Source organism: Manihot esculenta, chromosome 7 (assembly GCF_001659605.2).
Source record: "Manihot esculenta cultivar AM560-2 chromosome 7, M.esculenta_v8, whole genome shotgun sequence".
Taxonomy (NCBI): domain Eukaryota; kingdom Viridiplantae; phylum Streptophyta; class Magnoliopsida; order Malpighiales; family Euphorbiaceae; genus Manihot; species Manihot esculenta.
In genome coordinates this window covers 33,900,125-33,919,272 of record NC_035167.2, presented here as the reverse complement: position 1 = coordinate 33,919,272, position 19,148 = coordinate 33,900,125, and the positions used below count along the sequence as shown (strand labels likewise).

The 19,148-nt window shown below is 33.0% G+C and overlaps 4 protein-coding genes and 1 long non-coding RNA gene across 7 annotated transcripts; 3 read left to right on the top strand and 2 right to left on the bottom strand.

The window, feature by feature from the left end:
• Positions 1–795: 795 nt before the first annotated feature.
• Positions 796–2,934, top strand: LOC110619765. The gene is made up of 5 exons (XR_002488709.2): positions 796–1,045; positions 1,115–1,180; positions 1,414–1,491; positions 2,265–2,372; positions 2,477–2,934. It is a non-coding gene; the product is annotated as an uncharacterized LOC110619765 (long non-coding RNA).
• Positions 2,935–2,999: 65 nt separating this feature from the next.
• Positions 3,000–5,484, bottom strand: LOC110619764 (amino acid transporter AVT6C). Its single transcript, XM_021763312.2, has 5 exons — positions 5,046–5,484; positions 4,525–4,677; positions 4,190–4,393; positions 3,619–4,084; positions 3,000–3,533 (listed from the first exon to the last, which is right to left on the bottom strand). Exons 1-5 carry the CDS (start codon positions 5,467–5,469, stop codon positions 3,407–3,409), a joined length of 1,374 nt encoding a protein of 457 aa, XP_021619004.1. The 5' UTR covers positions 5,470–5,484; the 3' UTR covers positions 3,000–3,406.
• A 1,630-nt stretch (positions 5,485–7,114) lies between these two features.
• On the bottom strand, positions 7,115–9,890 carry LOC110618509 (amino acid transporter AVT6C). Of its 2 annotated transcripts, XR_002488509.2 has the most exons (6): positions 9,400–9,890; positions 8,763–8,915; positions 8,465–8,668; positions 7,918–8,383; positions 7,635–7,815; positions 7,115–7,443 (listed from the first exon to the last, which is right to left on the bottom strand). XR_002488509.2 is itself a non-coding variant. In XM_021761651.2 (5 exons), exons 1-5 carry the CDS (start codon positions 9,812–9,814, stop codon positions 7,692–7,694), a joined length of 1,362 nt encoding a protein of 453 aa, XP_021617343.1. In that variant the 5' UTR covers positions 9,815–9,890; the 3' UTR covers positions 7,548–7,691. The 2 variants fall into 2 exon arrangements, 1 of the variants encoding a protein (XP_021617343.1); XM_021761651.2 differs by lacking the exon at positions 7,115–7,443 and having other exon boundaries at positions 7,548–7,815.
• A 687-nt stretch (positions 9,891–10,577) lies between these two features.
• LOC110618469 (alpha-soluble NSF attachment protein 2) lies at positions 10,578–15,226 on the top strand. The gene is made up of 9 exons (XM_021761603.2): positions 10,578–10,900; positions 11,804–11,853; positions 11,951–12,023; positions 12,441–12,520; positions 12,790–12,941; positions 13,711–13,870; positions 13,957–14,004; positions 14,553–14,633; positions 14,994–15,226. Exons 1-9 carry the CDS (start codon positions 10,756–10,758, stop codon positions 15,072–15,074), a joined length of 870 nt encoding a protein of 289 aa, XP_021617295.1. The 5' UTR covers positions 10,578–10,755; the 3' UTR covers positions 15,075–15,226.
• A 1,078-nt stretch (positions 15,227–16,304) lies between these two features.
• On the top strand, positions 16,305–18,965 carry LOC110619128. Of its 2 annotated transcripts, none has more exons than XM_021762379.2 (2): positions 16,305–16,528; positions 16,934–18,965. In XM_021762379.2, exon 2 carries the CDS (start codon positions 17,038–17,040, stop codon positions 18,706–18,708), a length of 1,671 nt encoding a protein of 556 aa, XP_021618071.1. In that variant the 5' UTR covers positions 16,305–16,528; positions 16,934–17,037; the 3' UTR covers positions 18,709–18,965. The 2 variants fall into 2 exon arrangements, with proteins under 2 accessions (XP_021618071.1, XP_021618072.1); XM_021762380.2 differs by lacking the exon at positions 16,305–16,528 and having other exon boundaries at positions 17,233–17,443; positions 17,613–18,965.
• Positions 18,966–19,148: the final 183 nt, after the last annotated feature.

The window sequence follows — 19,148 nt, the reverse complement described above, 5'->3', positions numbered from 1 at the left end:
TGACCAAAATTGTAGGGATTAAGATAGTATTAAAGTATGAAAAATTTATAATTGTAAATGTTGGTTGTAAATTTTTTGTTGCGAGAAAATATTAGAAAATTAGAAAAAGAAATATTTAGTTAGATATATTTTATTTAAAATTTTAAAGTAATGTTTTGTAGGGAAATAAATTTATATTATTCATAATAAATATGAAAAATTAGTTTTTTGAAAATTAAATTAATATACATAGGTTGTTGTGATCAAAATTGTAGGGATTAAAATAGTATTAAAGTAGGAAAAATTTATAATTGTAAATGTTGGTTGTAAATTTTTTGTTGTGAGAAAATATTTGGAAATTAGAAAAAGAAATATTTAGTTAGATATATTTTATTTAAAATTTTAAAGTAATGTTTTGTGGGAAAATAAATTTATATTATTCATAATAAATATGAAAATTTAGTTTTTAAAAATTAATTTAATATAAATAGGTTGTTGTGACCAAAATTGTAGGGATTAAAATAGTATTAAAGTAGGAAAAATTTATAATTATAAATGTTGGTTGTAAATTTTTTATTGTGAGAAAATATTAGGAAATTAGAAAAAGAAATATTTAGTTAGATATATTTTATTTAAAATTTTAAAGTAATGTTTTGTGGGGAAATAAATTTATATTATTCATAATAAATATGAAAATTTAATTTTATAAAAATTAATTTAATATACATTGATTGTTGTGATCAAAATTGAAAATATATTGAAATGAGGATTTTTTTATATAGTAAACATGGATGGTGGAGCAGTGTCAAGATTTGAGTTATTTTCCAGAGAAGATATTTGCAGCCTCACCCAATTGAGGGATTAGGTATTGTTGATTTCTCAGAGGAATTGGATGCTTTCATTATCTGAATTTAATCCAAGACCTCCCATTCTTTGAAATACTAGAGATACATGGGGATCATGGTGTAGAATAAAGTCTCTTTCATATCAACTCCAATGCCTCACTGCCCGAAACTCACACTATATGTGTATTTCAATCAAGTGGAAGCTTTGCCAGAGTGGTTGGGTAACCTCTCTTCTCTTCAATCACTATATTTTGTACAATGTAAGATTTGAAGTATCTACCTTTTTGCAGATTTATCACCTTTTTCTTCTCCTCTTTGGGGTGGACACTGAACAAGCTTTATATGTGAATTCTCAGGTATTTCAATCTCTTTTATATAATATTAGTTCTGATCATTTTTTTTCTTGTGAATAATGATTTCAACTAATATTCAGCTTGAAGCTAGTTTATTTTGAACTGAAAGAATAGATTAATTTGTCATTATGCAGTCTATAATTTCACAATAGAAAATGAGGAGATGGAGTTATAATTGATTAATTTTGGGAGGAATATGCAAAATATCTCATATTCAATTCATTTTCTTCTTGCAGGATGTTGTTTATCAGTAAATGATCATCTTATGCTGTTTGAAGTCTACACCAGAGTGGATTGCCTTAGAAGATTAAAAGGTAAAGTTCATGTGGAAATGTTGCATGTGATTCATTTTTTTTATACCCAAAGGTGTTAATTATTTTTGTGACTCTCCATCACTTGTTAATGATTTCATGTGATGCTCTTTTAAATGAAGTATGAGAAGATAAGGATCCTTGTACAGTTTAGGAATTCCATTTATTGTAGAATTGGGAAATTTTGGGTTTAATTATTCAGATTGTTTAGAAAGTTTATTATTTTTAGCATTTATTTACTTATTGTTATTTTTATTTCCTAATTTTATGTTATTTAATATTTCTAATTAGATTTGCATTATGGATTCTATACCTAATTTGATTAGGCCCGTCAGCTTTATAAATAGGGCTAATTTTCTATTAGTTTAGGAGTTTTAGATTATGATAATTAAATGAAATAATGCAATTGAAAATATGTTCTCGTTTTCCTAAGGATTTGTTCCTTGTTCTTCCTTGTTCTATGTCAATTAAACCATCACTTAAAAAATCAGTTCATATTTATTGTTGCAGCAATTCAATTTTCTGAATCCAGTTTACATCGCTCTCTTGGTGATTTTCTTCGCAAGTTAGGTTTGGTCCTCCACATTATACTGCATGAGCTACTTTATGCAGCTTCAGCAATGTTTTAATAATGTGGATTTGAAAATCAGCAATCTCTAATGATCAAAGCAAATAGAAGAAAAGAAATGATGTTAGTCCTGATTAGAAACACTAATGGGGATCATTTAAAATCCTGTAATGTAGATCATTTATGATAATATTACTCTTTATTACAGATTGCAAGATAATTTCAGATGCACAGCTTCATTGTTTTCACTGCAATTCTGTCCTTTCATTTCAGCCAGTGGCGAGAATACAGAAAATTGTTCAAACTGAGTATAAAGGTAAATGAGACTCTCCATTTTATTTCCATAAATATTTGAATTTCAGTCACTGTTAAACTCTAATTGCCATCTCACAAATGAAATGCTTGTTATTGTGCTTTCAGCGTGTGCTTGGACTTCGGAGCCATTAACTTTGTCCCATGAGAAAGACAAATAAGTTTTGAAGATTGTTATTGTCGCCTGTTATTGGCTCCTTGTGGCATATGGAATTGTGCCTGCTAAAGTTTAAGCAGTAAGAATGAACAGAAACATTATAAGTTTGCATCACCGACTTGAGTTCCAGCCTGGAGCAAAGAGCAGCTGTTGCTTCCGCAACTTGAGCTTTGAGCTCCATGAAGGAATACAACCTTCAATTAAAGATTGCTCAAATGAACAATTGAACTTGCTTTGCAATTAGAACCATTAGAAGATGCAACTGGACTTGTCCATATTGGCAGTCCTGTGTTGCAGTTGTTCTATGTCTTGTTAGATGTGAGAAGGATGTGAAATAATCTAGATAATCTTGACTGTGGACTTCCAATATGTATGCTGTTAAACTTTGTAATTGATATGAGACTTCGAAACAAACACTCACTTCCCCTCAGTTTAGAATGATTTATTTTGCAAGCAAATAATTCAAAAAAATTCTTACAAAATCATAAATGATTTCATTTAAAAAAAGAATCGAAATAAAATTGAATTCTTGTGAAGTTTTTTATACCAAACAAGGAGTTCAAGCAATGAAATGAAATAGACAAGTACAAAGATGACTTCTGCAAATGTTGTGATGTACTGATAGAATTGGTAGCCGAGTCTCATCCAATATCATAAGAGGGTTCATCCTTGTAGCCTCATTGTAGGATATTGTGCATAATCATATCCAGAACTTTGTTGCAGTAGATAGCAAGACTCATTAACTGCTCAACTTGCAATTTTACACACTCAATTTGCAAAAGCATCTGCTTGATTTTTCGCTGCTAAGTTCCACGGATACACACAAGTACAGGCACCTCAACTGCGGAAAATTTGGACAAGGAAAAATTGGAGAAGATAAACTAAGACTTGTTTCTCATCATGCTATATATATTTGTTGATATGGCAACTGTACTCGTTACCACAGCCAGAATTATCATTATTTGAGCTATGATCCTATCCTTTGTTGTAGATATCCTGTGGGTATCCCTGTATCCATGAGAGGTAAAAAAAAAAGTGAATCAGATTATGCATGAACTTTGATGCATTGATGCATTGTTGATGGAGATAGTACCTTAGCACAATAGCACCTGGAAAAATAAAGGCAAGACACACTGCAGAGGTTGATCCCACAAACTGAAAGAAGTACCATATATTTGGAATGGCAATTGCTAAGAGGTAAGTGAAGATTAGTAAGATCAGAGTGAGTGACACAAATCTGGTAGTGCTTTTTGCCAGTAGAGGCTTGTTTGGGAAAAGAAATTCATCAATGTTTGCTCTTAAAGAGAAGTTCAAGAGAGGAAACACCAGCATAAGGTGTAAGGCATAGCTTAATCTAACAATGTCATTCAGTAATGCACCAGTTGCCGTATCAGAACTTCTGTCGAAATTGACTAGTATATCTGCCATGATTGATTCCCCGAACAAAAGGTACCCGAAAATGCCTATGGAGAAGTAGATGGCAGCACAGATTACTAGTGAAATCCTTACTGCTGATATCATATCAGAAGGTTTGCCAAGCTCAAAACCAATAGGATGAACTGCACACATACATTCATCAAAGACATTCATCAGAAGAATAAGCAAACCATTTCAAAGAATAGCATATAACTAAGAGAATTAGGATTTCAAATAGCTGATCTCACCATTGAAATGAAAGGTGAAGGCTGTCACAATCACTGGCACAGCAGTAAAAAGGTCGAAGAAGGAAACTTGATTGTCAAGTTGAGGCAGCAATCTGGGACTGTTTGTTTTCCCTTCAATGAATGCAGAGATTGCCAAAACTGAGCTAATCCCAACAAACACTACTGCCAGGAGAACTGCTATAGCTGAGCTGAACCTCAGTGATTCTGTAAACAAAACCCATCAAGTACTTAATATAGTACATGATCTTGTTGTATGGAGTTGAAAACAAAAATTTAACTGCAAATACTTCAATTACAGCTATGTGAAACAAAACAAGGTTTTGCAGTGGACTGACCTAAACGCCTGAAGGAGACTAGAGGAAGCATGACAAAAATTACAATGGCCAAGAGTGCGAAAGCGCGTGAATTCCACCAGTGAATGCCAAACCATTCTTGCAACACCCCCAAGTGAACTGACCCTTCATGAACATTTCCTGAGAGGACATCCCCTGAGGAAAAACAAAGGACAAGCATATAAACTACAAGAATCCTGATTCTTCAAATATTGAAATTCATAAACAGGAAGCCTAATTATAACAGGAGTGAAACAGAACAAAAACTGAAAACAAATGGATTCCCAGTATTACCCACTCTAATCACAGAATCTGAAAAAAAATGGAAAGAAAATAGAGAAAGATCTGTCTCATAAATGACCTTCTGAGTGTTGAAATGAGCTAAATTTGAGCAAAAAAGGGTTAACAAATTGAACCCATCAACAAAATTTGTCTCAACTAGACGGTATCTTCAGAACACAAAATCGCATTCATGCAACTTGAGACAAGATATGAAAATTAGTCTAAGATTGATTCATCCTTACCAATAATGATCAAATAAATTATCAAGCACCCAAGATTAGTGATCATGACACAAATTTGCACAGCCAAAGATCCGACCGGCCCAAAGGCCTCCCTCATGACGCCGGCATATGTGGTTGAGTCGCCGGAATGTGTATAATTCATCAAGAACTCCGCAGAAATGTCAGCCAGCCATGCAATAACAACAATCAATACAAAAGCAGGAATTACACCAAGCACCTTAAGAGTGGCAGGTATGGACATAATCCCTGCACCTATTACGGTAGTTGACACATTGAACACTGCTCCGGACACCGATGCTCCACGCTTCTCTGTCAGCTTGTGCTCCGGAAGAAGCGGAACATCTATACCAGTGGCCGGCGACATTCCCAGAGGAAATATTCCGGCTCCAATTACGTTTTTCCACACGTTTGTATTGTTGTACATAATTAGTCATTAATGTACATTAATTTATAAGTTTTAATTTTGAAGGGGAGATGTGATGTGGGGTGGTGCAATGACTAAAATGCCATCGGTTGTTGCATATGAAATTCTTTTTCAGGTGGCTAAGAGAAGGGTAATAATGGATGAAAGATGGAAAGATCAGTGGGGGTTAATTATTTTGATAATCTAAGAGGACAGCTTGGAGTGGGGCAATATAATTGAGAAGAATAAAACGAATATGGACACAAAACGTGTAGCAGTTGAACTTGGACGCAAAATGCTGCCATGTACTGGCTATTAAGAAGCTAGAAATCAAAGTCAGCAACGGAACCTGAACCAATCCAGTTCACTTCAAAATGATGTCTTCCTCTACGTTCTCGATTTTAACTTTTTTTATTTTTTTTTATCTTGAATTTTATTATTTATTTTTTAATTCTTATTAATATTTATTCATTGAATCTATGTAAACTCATAATATAAATATATAAAATTTTATATAAATAATATAAATTTCATAAAATTTCATGGGCGAGTGATGTAAATTCGACTTTAAATTTTCATTTATTATTAAGAATGATGAGAAGGCTGAAACACCAAATGGCACATCCTTTTTATCTCTGCCAAAATTTCTCAAGCGGAGTTGACGAAATTTTAATTAAAAGAAAAGTTGCTATAACTCATTTAAATCTCAATGTAATTTTTTTTAAATGTAAAAATACAAATATATTAGAAAGATAGATATTCATATCAACTTATCTCGAATTTAAATTTGAATAAGAGTGAAATAGATAATGATAATAATAATAAGAGATTTTTTTTTTTTTGGAAATAATAGATTTTTAATTTAATAACAATGAATCTTAATAATGATAATAATAATATTGATCCGATGGGTCAACATTCTGCCAGAATTCCTTTAACTTATGCCACTTAAACTGTATTATAGATTAAAGTATATAAGTAAATTTTATACATTAAATATTAAAAATATATACATAATTTATAATATTAAACATAAATATTTAATAAAATATTTTTATATATTATTTTTATATGTGATATTTTATATAATAAAATTTATTTTTAATAAATATTTATTTAATATTACATATAATAAATCTAAAAAAAATTTTAAATTCAATTTAATTGTTTTTATTATAATATAATAGTGACAAATTAAAAAATATAATAATAATAATAAGTGAGGCACTTATGAAAGAGTGGTGGTTAGCTTTCACATGAATAAAACAAATTTGATGGAAAGAGAATTTATAAACAATTAAAGGGAAATTGGGGGTATTGGCTAATAATACAATTACGTTACATATCTACAAAGATATTCAAAGATATTAAAAATGAAGATATATACAACCATTCTTCTGACACAGCATCATGTCCATACCCAATTTTTTATATATATAATAATAATAAATAATCATCAATGTGTCCTTTTCCATCTTTTATTAAATCTGATAATTCTTGATTTAGTCTCCTTTATCATGCCTAAAATGATATGACATGATTTTATTCATAATAATTCATTTGAGTTTTTTTAGCTTTCATTATTAATAAAATCAAAGAGGTCAACAATTAGCATAGCCCACGGCATCCAATGCTATGTGAAAGTTTATAAAATAAGCTCCATACTGTATTAAAAACGAGTTTAATAACAACTTATTTAAATATTATATTGAGATTAATTCTTACATTATCAAATTTTTGTATAAATTTACATACAAATATTTAATTTAAATGTTATAAAATTCATTCCATATAAAGTTGAAGTCTCTCTACTCTTACTCATAATGAGACACGACGATCAAAGATGGCATATCACCACCCTTTTCTGGTCCTTTTGTCTTCTAAACCACTCCAAAATAGTTCTAGTGCCTTGCAAACAAATGATGTTATAGATGTAGCACTATAAGGAGTCTTGAGAATCTTCCAATGCAAAGGACGCATATGAAAAATTCTTATCTGCCCAGAAAAAATATTTATATATAATCAATTATTACAATACATCATTAAATTTTGTAATGCAATTCACTATAATAACTATACTTAGAATATAACCATTAATATATAAAAATTAATATATGTTTTATTCTCAATTCACCACCATCGAAATTAGTTTCAGATTCAATATATATGGTGTAAAGAAAATTCACCTGTTCCTCTTGCAAGAGATGTAGTTGAAGGAAAAGAAAAGTAAAAAAAAATAACAATCATTTGTTGCTCTTGGAACTTTGTAGGTTTGTATATATGGCTATGAAGCTGGTTACCCCAGCAAGGATAATCACTAACACTGCCATGATCTTATCCCTTGTTGTAGAAATGCCATGAATATCCCTGTGAGATGATTTTTCAGAAAAAAAGATCATCAAAGCTTATTAGTAGTTGGCAAAGATTTAACAAAAGGCATAAGAAATTAGGAATCAGAAGTATTATTACCTAAGAATAATCAAGCCTGGAAAAATAAATGAGAGAAAAACAACAGTTGTTGATCCCAAGAACTGGAAAAAATACCATATATTTGGTATGGCTACAGCTACTATATAAGAAACAGCCAATAGAACACAAGTTAAAGACACAAATCTTGCGGTGTCCATGGCTAATATAGGCCTCTTGGGAAAGAGCAGTTCATCTATGTTAGCCCTCAATGAGAAGCTCATCACAGGATATACAAAAACCAGGTGGATTGCATAGCTTAACCGGACGAAATCATTCAGTAATTGGCCCATAGGAGTATCAGAATTTTGATCAAAGTTCACTAGAATGTCAGGCATGACAGAGTCACCAAACAGCAAGTAGCCAAAGAAACCAATTGCAAAGTAAATTACAGTGCTTATGATGAGGGAAATCCTGACAGCTGAGTTCATATCAGAAGGTTTTCCAAGTTCTGATCTAATGGGGTGCACTGCATCAAACCAAGTTAATTAGTATATAAGAAGATTCACTAATTTCCTAGCATTAGCAAATTGAAGCCCTCAATGATTACCATTAACATGCAATCCAAAACTAGTTACAAAGACTGGGATTGTGGTGAAAAGATCAAACGTGGAGACTTGATTGGCAAAATCTGGGAATAGTCTTATTTTCTGAGTCTTCCCTTGCCACATTGCATAAACTGCCATTGCTGAACTTGTGGCTACGAACACTATTGCAAGGAGAATGGAGATTCCTGAAGTGAACTTTAGGGAATCTGTAAGAAACAGGCAAAATTCAATGACGAAACTATAACATATAGTGATGAATTCCACCATTTCCCTTTCTGTCAAAATCAATACAAGGCTCACCTACTCGGCGCAATAAGACCAGGGGAAGCATCACAATGACCACAAGGAATAGAAGGGCATAGGTCCGCGAGTTCCACCAGTGGATGCCAAACCATTCTTGTAGAACGCCAATGTGCAAGGTTTCACCAGATTGATTCCCACACAGGACATCCCCTAGGAGAACAGTACAAAATTCATCAAACAATGTCTGGAATTTTGTTAGAAAAAGTGTTTCAAGCCAATCATTTGAATGCAAAGAATTGATCAAATCATTCAAATTTTAAGGCCGGCAAACTCAGATTATTGTTCTATCAACAGTGGCTGAGGTGCAAGAAAGGGTGAACTACTCAAACATTTGCTTCCTGATATGCAGAAACAAATAATCAAACATGAAATCTGCCGCTGAGGACTCCGCAAAAAAAAAAAAAAAAAAAACAATTTCTGCAGAAGGGAACAGTCCACAATCAAAGAATTCACAGCCAATAAAGAATTTGACAACCCTTGAATAATATCATTGATAACCCTAAAACCCCAGAAGAAGCAAAAATTTGAAATTGACTCTCCATAATTGAGAAGTGGGTGTTTGTGGATATCTGTGGAACTTGTAAATTCAACCTACAGAACAAGAAATTGTAAAACCAAAGGCAAGGGAACTTACCAATTATAATCAAATAGATGATAAGACAACCAAGATTGGTGATGATGACACAAATTTGCACTCCAATAGATCCTAAAGTACCAAAGGATTCCCCCACAAGTCCAGCATAGGTATTGGCCTGGCCTGATTGTGTGAACCTTAGCATAAACTCCACAGTTATCTCCACAAAAAATGCAACTCCAAGGAGAACTATGAACCCAGGAATTATCCCTAGCACCTTGATTGTTGCTGGAAGTGACATGATTCCAGCACCTATCATGGTTGTTGATATGTTGAGCACTGCTCCAGAAATTGATGCACCATTAGTGATTTGATTTTCTGAAGACTCAACTTCAGATAGGAGTGGAACGAGCAATCCAGTGTCGTTTTTAGCCTGCTTCATCTGTGTTTTTGGAGAAGTAGAATTTGCAGTCATGTTGTTTACAGTAATGCTAAGCTCATGTAGACATTAGAATGAAAAATGCTGAATAATATAGCAGCCTCATCAGTTCTAAATAATTATAATGGAATAAATGATTTGCCAGTGGATAATGTATATAAAATATAATTAAAATTATTGAGCATTATCCACTTTTTATTAATAAAAAAACAGATGGGAGTTGGCACCCATCATAATGAAAACATTTTTGGATTGGAAGGTAAGGATTTAATTAATGATTTTTTTTAAATTTTAATTTAACACCTTTTTCTTAATTAAATTTCTTTGCACATTTGCATCACATGCCAACCAAAACATGATAGTTGAACAGCTGAAGGAAAAAAAAAAATTCACATAAAAAAATTAATTTTATAAAGTTAGTCTGTTGACCTAGATGGGTTCTGATCACTTTAATATTTTCTATTTAAAAAATCATGAGTATTGTTATTTTGATAATTTTATAATTAAAATATGTTAAATTTTCAATTAATTTTTTAAATATTTTTTAATTAATATATTTGAAAACCCGTTTTTCTCGTCAACAGATCCAATAGCAATGCCAAGGGTGAAAGTAAACTTGTCATTGTCAGGCCCGATTCCAATCTCAGCCCACTCAATTTCATGCTCTTATGTACTTTGGACCTAAATTATAATGAGCCCAAAGAAGACCAAAGTCCGATTCATCGGCCCGCCAGCTTCGTTAACAAACAAAAACCGGAATCAGCCTGAATCAGACCAGAACGCGATAAACCATTTCTACTTTTTCAAGGTAAAAGTAAAAAAGACAGAACGGTATTTCTTTCCTTCCTTTGGACCCCTTCACGCAACGACGAATTCATTTCCTTCTCCATCTTCTTATTTCTTTTGCTTAGCTTAGAACAGTCTCCATTCCGAATTCCACATTCACCGATAATTGAAAAACAGAAAAGGTTCTGAAAATGGGAGATCAGATGGCTCGAGGAGAGGAATTCGAGAAGAAAGCTGATAAGAAGCTTAGCGGTTGGGGCTTATTTGGCTCCAAATTTGAAGATGCCGCTGATCTCTTTGAAAAAGCTGCCAATTCCTTCAAGCTTGCCAAATCATGTAACTATTTTTTTTTCCTTAGCTTTTCTGTTTGTTTTCCGAGAAAGTATTTGATCGGAAGTAAATGAAATGAAACCATTAATGTAATGGGATGTCATTTCATTATTTTTTTTCTCCTGTTGGCTTATGGAGTTATTGCTGCCTTTTGTTCTGGCTCCGATTGGAATGATGCGATCACGTTTTATACTTTTTGCAATTTCTTTACGATGTGAGGAATTGGAGATGACAGCTGAGGAGAACGGATTTTTTTTTTATCGCAATTTCTAGAAGGATAAGAAGTAATTAGTGTGTAGTAGGATGTTCTTTCAATTTAGGGGTTTTTTCCCTTTAATCCTTTGTAGAAAGGTTTGCATGGATTGTTCTAGAAGTCTGTTGTATTCTCATGTACGAAAGAAGTTATTGTAAGATCCTCCTTTGGTGTTTGATTATTATCAATGCTGATTAGGTGCAATTTAAGAGATATAAGTTCATCGGGTGTTTTTTATGTAGTCGATGGCTTTGTGAAACTTTGATGAATGGGTTTATTCCATAAAATGAAAAATCCGGCCAATTACTAAATGAGTTGGGCTGAATTATAATATTTCAGTATGTTATGCATATCTTTTCCCTTTGGAATTTGTTTGATTTTCTAGAATACACCGTTGATTGCTGTGATTATTGTAACTTTTTTTAATGATCATAATTGGGCAAAGTATGAAAAATGGGATCCCATATTGTGAGTACGTGATTCCAATGTGGGGTTTAAATGGTCTTGGGCTCTTGCACCTCAGAAGTTTAGGTGCAGAGCCCGAGTCCATAACCTTATTAGTCCATTTAGTTTGCTTTCTCTTTGAGCTAGATTTACTAACATCAGGTTCCATATTTTTGTATTTGTATGCTGACATCCTTCTTATGATATTTCAGGGGATAAAGCTGGATCAACTTATGTCAAGTTGGCTAACTGCCATTTGAGGGTGAGCGCTTTTCATGGTGGAATTAAGCATTGAGTTTATCTTTCTAATGTGGTATTGTTTAATAGAGTTAAATGACCGCGCCATCTTATGTTTGCAGTTGGATAGTAAACATGAAGCTGCTCAAGCTTATGTTGATGCTGCTCACTGTTATAAGAAAACATCTACAAATGGTGTGCAGTGATACTTAGCCCTCATTATGTTTTATGCCATAGACATAGTCCCATAGGTTATTTTACTATATTTTGAACTACAGGCATGATGGAACTCTTTTTTTTCTTTTTAAATGGGAAATTATGCATTGAATTCATATCCAAATCGACATGGGTGTTTCTTAAAGTGCTGTTGTTGAATTAGAAATAAAGCAGAAAGGGGTTGTCTGATATGTTGGTCCATTGTTCTGGGATGTGGTTCGTCTCTTGTTTGGCAGTTAGTATCCATTTTATATGCACTTGGCATTTGTTTAGGAACAGTATTGTAAGAATATTATTGCAAAGACATGAAGTTTAACAGGGTGGTAACAAAATGGTCAAATCTGCCCTCCCCGATACCTCTTTGCATCTAAGCCTCTGGAGTTTCTTCTTATGCAGAGGCAATATCTTGCTTATGTCAAGCAGTAGATTTATTTTGCGATATAGGAAGAATCAGTATGGCTGCAAGATATTACAAGGTATGCTGTTATTAATAAAATTTGTTTGTCAGCAACTGACTTTATTTTGAGATGATTATTAAAAAAATCGTCAATTTGCACATAGTGTGCTGCTAACTTGATCTTATTGTTTAGATTTGTTCTTGTGGTTATTTGTAATGATGTTAAATCTCCTGGACCTTTTTGCTGGGACATTCTTGGCATTTATACTTATCTAAGGTACTTTTAAAGGGTTAAATTATAGTATTCCAAAATATATAAATGACTTGGGATTGTGATTTACTTTGCAGGAAATCGCTGAATTATATGAATCAGAAGCAAATATTGAGAAAGCTATTGACTTTTATGAAAAGGCAGCTGATTTCTTCCAAGGTGAAGAAGTAACAACTTCTGCCAACCAATGCAAGCAGAAAGTAGCCCAATTTGCTGCCCAACTAGAGCAGTAAGGACATCTGCTTTTTTCAGCTTGCAATTATGTTGCTTAAATGTCCTTCCGTTACATGCATTCTTCATATAGATTCCTATCTTCTGGTTATATCCAAATGGGATGTTGCTGCAGTAGGTTGCTTGGCATGAATTAATATTTCATTCTTACTAATTAACAGATTGCATCAACGTGGATGTGTGTTACTACCTACTACATGTCCGAATGCTATTTATGTAAATTAACCATGATATGCTGCTAGCTTACTGCTATGTTTTTAACACACTTTCATGAAGTGGCTGTGATTTTCTTTTGTGCATGCATTTTGAAAAATTAGGCATTTTGTTATGTGCAACATGCAAATAGCTTGTTTATGTACAAGCGTTATCAGAAAGATGCGGACAGGGACATTAACATTGAAAGGTTCTCTAAACATGAGAAATTTGAGATGGACTTGATACTTTCAGTTATCTGAACTATGATACATCCAATGCATGCGATGTATATGTTTAGTAACATTGTTAATTTCTTTTACTCTGATTCTGTTTGTGGCCATTTTAATTTAGGATAGTTAAGCATATATCGAAAATAGTATGATGCCTATTTCACTTGCACAATAGTGTGAACATAGCACAAGAATGCAAGTAAAAAAAAAAAAGCTAATTCTCTGGTTCATTTATTTAGCTGGATTGGGCATTAAAATGGTCTTTCATTGATGCAACTGTTAATAGTGAATTTATGAGTTTCTTTAAGATTTTTGAATAATTCTTTCGTGATATTATTTCAGATACCAGAAGGCAATTGAGATTTATGAAGAGATAGCCCGTCACTCACTCAGTGTTAATTTGCTTAAGTATGGTGTTAAAGGTCATCTTCTCAATGCTGGCATTTGCCACCTCTGCAAAGGCGATGTTGTTTCTATAACCAATGCATTAGAGCGATATCAGGTAACGGGCATGGCTGTGATTTGCCTTATTGATGTTCTTATCTCTTGGTTAGTCAACATGAATAAATGTTGAACTTGCTGTTGCAGGATATGGATCCAACTTTTTCAGGAAGTCGAGAATACAGACTCCTAGCGGTAAGTTATGTATAATATGGAAAACTTCATATTTATTTGTTCTGCTACTCTTATACTTTCCTATGCAAAAAAAAAATTGCTTTTCATTTCTTTTGCTGTTCTTTATATATGTAAAAACCCTTAGGCTCCATTTGTTTAGCTTTGTTAAAGTTGCTCTTCATTTTTTCTCTTGACATTTTCAATGCAATGCCAGCAAAAGGGGACCGGTGATTAAACAGTATAAAGCAGGTTATAGAAAAGCCAAAAAAAAAGAAAAAAATCAGGGGAAAATCAGTATGTATAATTTGTCCTTTACTTTTTCTACATGATGCAAAACTTGTATATTTGCAAGTACAATTTTTTTTTATTATTACAGTTGCTTTGAAATGTTATCTAAATTGTTAAAATTAGTTTTTAGGAAACAAAATGTCGAACTGAATGAAGTGTTGATCTGCCTCCTTATAGATGCTATCAACCTTGATTTCCCATCCTCGTCTTGCATCCTTTTTCTCTTTCCTTGTCTTTGATGATAGGATGCTTACAAGAAAATCCGTTTTTTGTCTTGGCAGGATATTGCTGCTGCCATTGATGAGGAAGATGTTGCAAAGTTTACTGATGTTGTCAAGGAATTTGACAGCATGACCCCATTGGTAAATTTCATATATCTATTCCATAACCCAGGAACATAACAGTAGTCCTATCAGATAAAATTTTGAAGATATAAACCGAGCTAGTTTAGGCAGTAGGCTAAACATGTTTGTGTTTAAATCAGAAAAGAAATGATTTGCAATTTTTGTATTTCATATTTAACGATTCTATTGTACTTCATTGAGGTACGGTATGTATCGTTATTTGACTTGAGATTAAAGCTATACTTTTGCTCATATTGGGAAGTGAAGCCATCATTGGTTAAACCCATATTTGCTTCTGCAGTGAATCCTCATGCTTCTTTGATAACATTCTATATAATGTCAATTTGCTGAATATATTTTGTTGGTGTATCTATACAGGATTCCTGGAAGACAACCCTTCTGTTGAGGGTGAAAGAGAAGCTGAAGGCTAAGGAAATGGAGGAGGACGACCTTACATAAATTACAATTTTCAACCTCTTGTTCTTATGGTTTTTGGCCGATGATTGCATTTGTATTATCTGTGTTAAGTTACAATCATTTACACTTTTCTGTCACTAAATGTTTGTTGGTTGAGGTTTTAATCAGAATGTGTCGCCGTGCAATTCTGGACATGTGAACTTGTGATTGGGATTTTCCTTTTTAAATGAAATATTGGGTTCCCAGTCCCACACAAACTTGAGAGGAGGTGGGAATCAAATCCAAATCAAATTAGTAAGAAATATATATTTTTACCTTAAAATTAATTTAATTCAAGATGGATATGGTTCATTTAAAAATTTTCATAACAATTTAGATTTTTAATAATATGGACTGATTTTCTTTATCCAAAATTTAACATTTCTATCATTCAAATTAATTTTTTATCTAAAAATATTTATTTATAATCATAAAAAATTAGTCATATAACTACAAAACAAATAAATAACACACATTAAAGTTTAGAATGTAAAATAGATAGCTTATAATGATTTTTTGTCAAAAAATATTGTAATTATTTATTTTCATCCTGAATGATTCATAAACGGATTTTCATGTTTTCGGTCAAAATAAAAATATAATAATAAAAACTGTCTTGCAAAGTAAAGCTTTTGTTTAATGTCGTTCAGCACACGTGAGCAGACATGATAATGACATCTGACAGAGATTCCCACTTCAGCTTTTGTAGTTTGTTTCCTTCGTTTACAAATAAGAAAAAGTCAATGGACCGAAAAAAGCAGCAAATTTTACATATTTTTCATTTTAATTTTAAATTTTAAATTTTAAATAAATTAATTTAATATTTATATTTAAATATATATTTAATTAAATTAAAATATAAGAATTTAAATGATATATTAAATATAATTTTTTTTAAATATAAACTAATTATATATATAAATAATATTATTCAATTTCAAAAAAAAATATTATTCTATACTTAATTATAATTAATTAATATATTTAATTTTAAAAATAATAATAAACTAATTATTAAACTATATAGTCATTAACTTCAACAGTAAATATCTATTACTGTTAAAAATTATGTATTATATATTTAATAATTGTTTTATTTATTTTTTTAATTTAAAAATTGGTTAAAATTATATATAAATATAAATATTAAATTAAATTATTTAAAATTTTATATTTCATCGCCATAAAAATACTACATAGATAAAAAGAAGGAAAAGGCTGGGTAGTACGACAACGTTTAGACTCCCTCCGCGGTCCAAAAAGGCCTCCTCACCTTATCCTTGCCTACCCCACTTGTCTTTTGAAGGAAACTCCTCCTCGTCTTAGGATCCTACAACACATGCTGAGCTAAGTATGCGGAATACTGAACTAACTCATCTTTCTCGGAGGCAAAATAGCCCTACAGATCAACACTTGTTCAGCCTCTCCCTCTCTCATGTTTCTCTCTCAATCCAGAGGTATTTGTTAAGCTTTTACTTCTCTTTTACATTTGGTTTCTCATTCTCTCCTATTATTTCTTGGGTTGATTCTCTCTTATTTGTTCTTCATCTTCCCCTGTCACTTACTCTCTCTCTCTCTTTTTCTCTCTTAAATGCCCTCTTCATATAAAGATTATATCTTTAAGGTCAGATTCTGGGTTTTAAATGACTGTTTCTTTTCCCATTGCTTGGGTAGATAAATGACTTGAGTTTTAATTATTAGTTAATGTTGAAAAAGTTTTTTCTATTAGTTTATTTTGTTATCTGGGAATTCTGGAATGCTTCTATATAGCATGTTCTGGTATTGTTTTATGATTTTTGACACATACCTTGTTTCTATCCATTTGAGTTTGATTAATGAAAGATATTGCTTGTCTTATATAGGTTTCAATGAAATTGCATTTGGACTACTTCCGCACATTCGTAAGATGTCAATTCTGATGACATCCCTGTAATATTGCTTGACAAACTTCAATTTGAGTGAGAGAATGGATTCGGTTGATAATGGAAATCAAAAAGGGGAAACCGATGACTCTAATGCTGCTAAATCCCAGACTCAAAAACCTGCCAACGTTTCAGCATCTAGAGGGACCCTCTTGAGCAATGCAAATCCTCGAGGGAAGCTTCAAGACAAGTTGGCTGCCCTTCCCAATAGAATAAATTTCCTTAAGTTTGGCTCTGCAACTGCCAAATTCAAGAGATTGGCTCGGGATAGAGATGAGATGTCACGCTCCGTAGCAACTTCTTCAAGTTGCCATGGTTTTGTTGAACGCATCAATGGGGTTTTTGGTCAGAAGATTGATTGGAATTCTCTAATGAAAATGAGCAGAGAATGGATCTGGGATCCAATGAATTTGGCCCTCCTAGCGTGGATCATTTGTGTTGCTATTTCAGGTGCAATTCTGTTCCTAGTCATGACCGGAATGTTAAATGCTGTACTGCCAAAAAAATCACAGAGAGATGCATGGTTTGAAGTAAATAATCAAATACTCAATGCATTGTTTACTCTTATGTGTCTTTACCAACATCCGAAGCGAGTTTACCACCTTGTACTTCTGTGTAGGTGGAAACCGGAGGACATTGCGAAACTCAGAAATATTTACTGCAAGAATGGGACCTACAAGCCCCATGAATGGGCACACATGATGGTGGTTGTTCTTCTTCTCCATGTGAATTGTTTTGCTCAATATGCACTTTGTGGTCTAAATTTGGGATACAAGAGATCTGATCGACCCGCCATTGGGGTTGCAATATGTGTATCTTTTGCAATAGCTGCTCCTGCAGTTGCTGGGGTATACACCATTATTAGTCCCCTTGGGAGGGATTATTCGGAAATGGATGAAGAAGCACAGATTCAAATTGCTGCTGGTGAGAGTAAAATGCCAGAGCAGTTACGAACAAAATCGTTGGAAAAGAAATTTTCCTTTGCGAAAACAGATGAACAAGGCAATGTTGAGACTAGGCCACAATGGAGTGGAGGGATTCTTGATATTTGGGATGAAATCTCTCTAGCATATTTATCACTTTTCTGTAGTTTTTGTGTCTCCGGATGGAATATGGAGAGGCTTGGATTTGGGAATATGTATGTTCATATTGCAACCTTTCTCCTCTTTTGTATGGCTCCTTTCTGGATTTTCAACTTGGCTGCCATTAATATTGATAATGAGACGATCCAGGAAGCTTTAGGACTTACTGGTATTATACTGTGTGCATTTGGTTTGCTATATGGTGGCTTCTGGAGGATTCAAATGAGAAAGAGATTTAATTTGCCAACTTATACCTTCTGTTTTGGTGAACCAACAGTTTCTGATTGCACACTGTGGCTATGTTGCTGTTGGTGCTCTCTAGCTCAGGAAGTTCGAACCGGGAATTCTTATTCTATTGTGGTAGGTAATTTTTACAGTAAAGACATGGACAACAGTAATCATCTGCAGCCTTCACCTTCTGAAGATGCTTCTAGCCCAAGTTCTCCACTTGGCAACAACTGTAACCCATCCAAGACTCTGACAGCAAATTCTCCAAGTCCAGGAGGAGTTTCAAATGTGTATTGTAATCCTGATAGGCAACTTTCTAAGGTAAAACAAGAGTCTTCCACAGGAGGCAAGGATGAGATTACAACTCCACCATCTCCATCATTGATGGAAAGAGAAGCTAGCTAGCTGGAACACCATTGAATAGCATTCTTATTTACTGATAATGAATTGACGCGGAATGCTACTGTAAATTTTATGTATCATGAGTGACTTTGATACAATACATGCCTACATCCTTTATAGATGATAGTTTTGCTCGTATATTTCATTTCGAACTAACATTATTTTCAAATGGGCATAAGTGTCTAGATCAGGATTAAGTTTTGGAGGAAATACTTTACTCTCAGCATTATTTTCTGATGGAAATCTACTGCTATGTTATCTAAGATGAATACGAGACCTGTGCACCCATCTTGATGGTAGTTTTTCATGTTTTTAGTTTATGCTAATTTATTTTATTCCCTGGTTTTTGTAATTTTTGAAAATTGTTGCATGATTGAGTATTTATATCATTGTTAGGTTTTTTACTGGTTCAATATCAGAATGTATAAATGAAGGAATAGCAA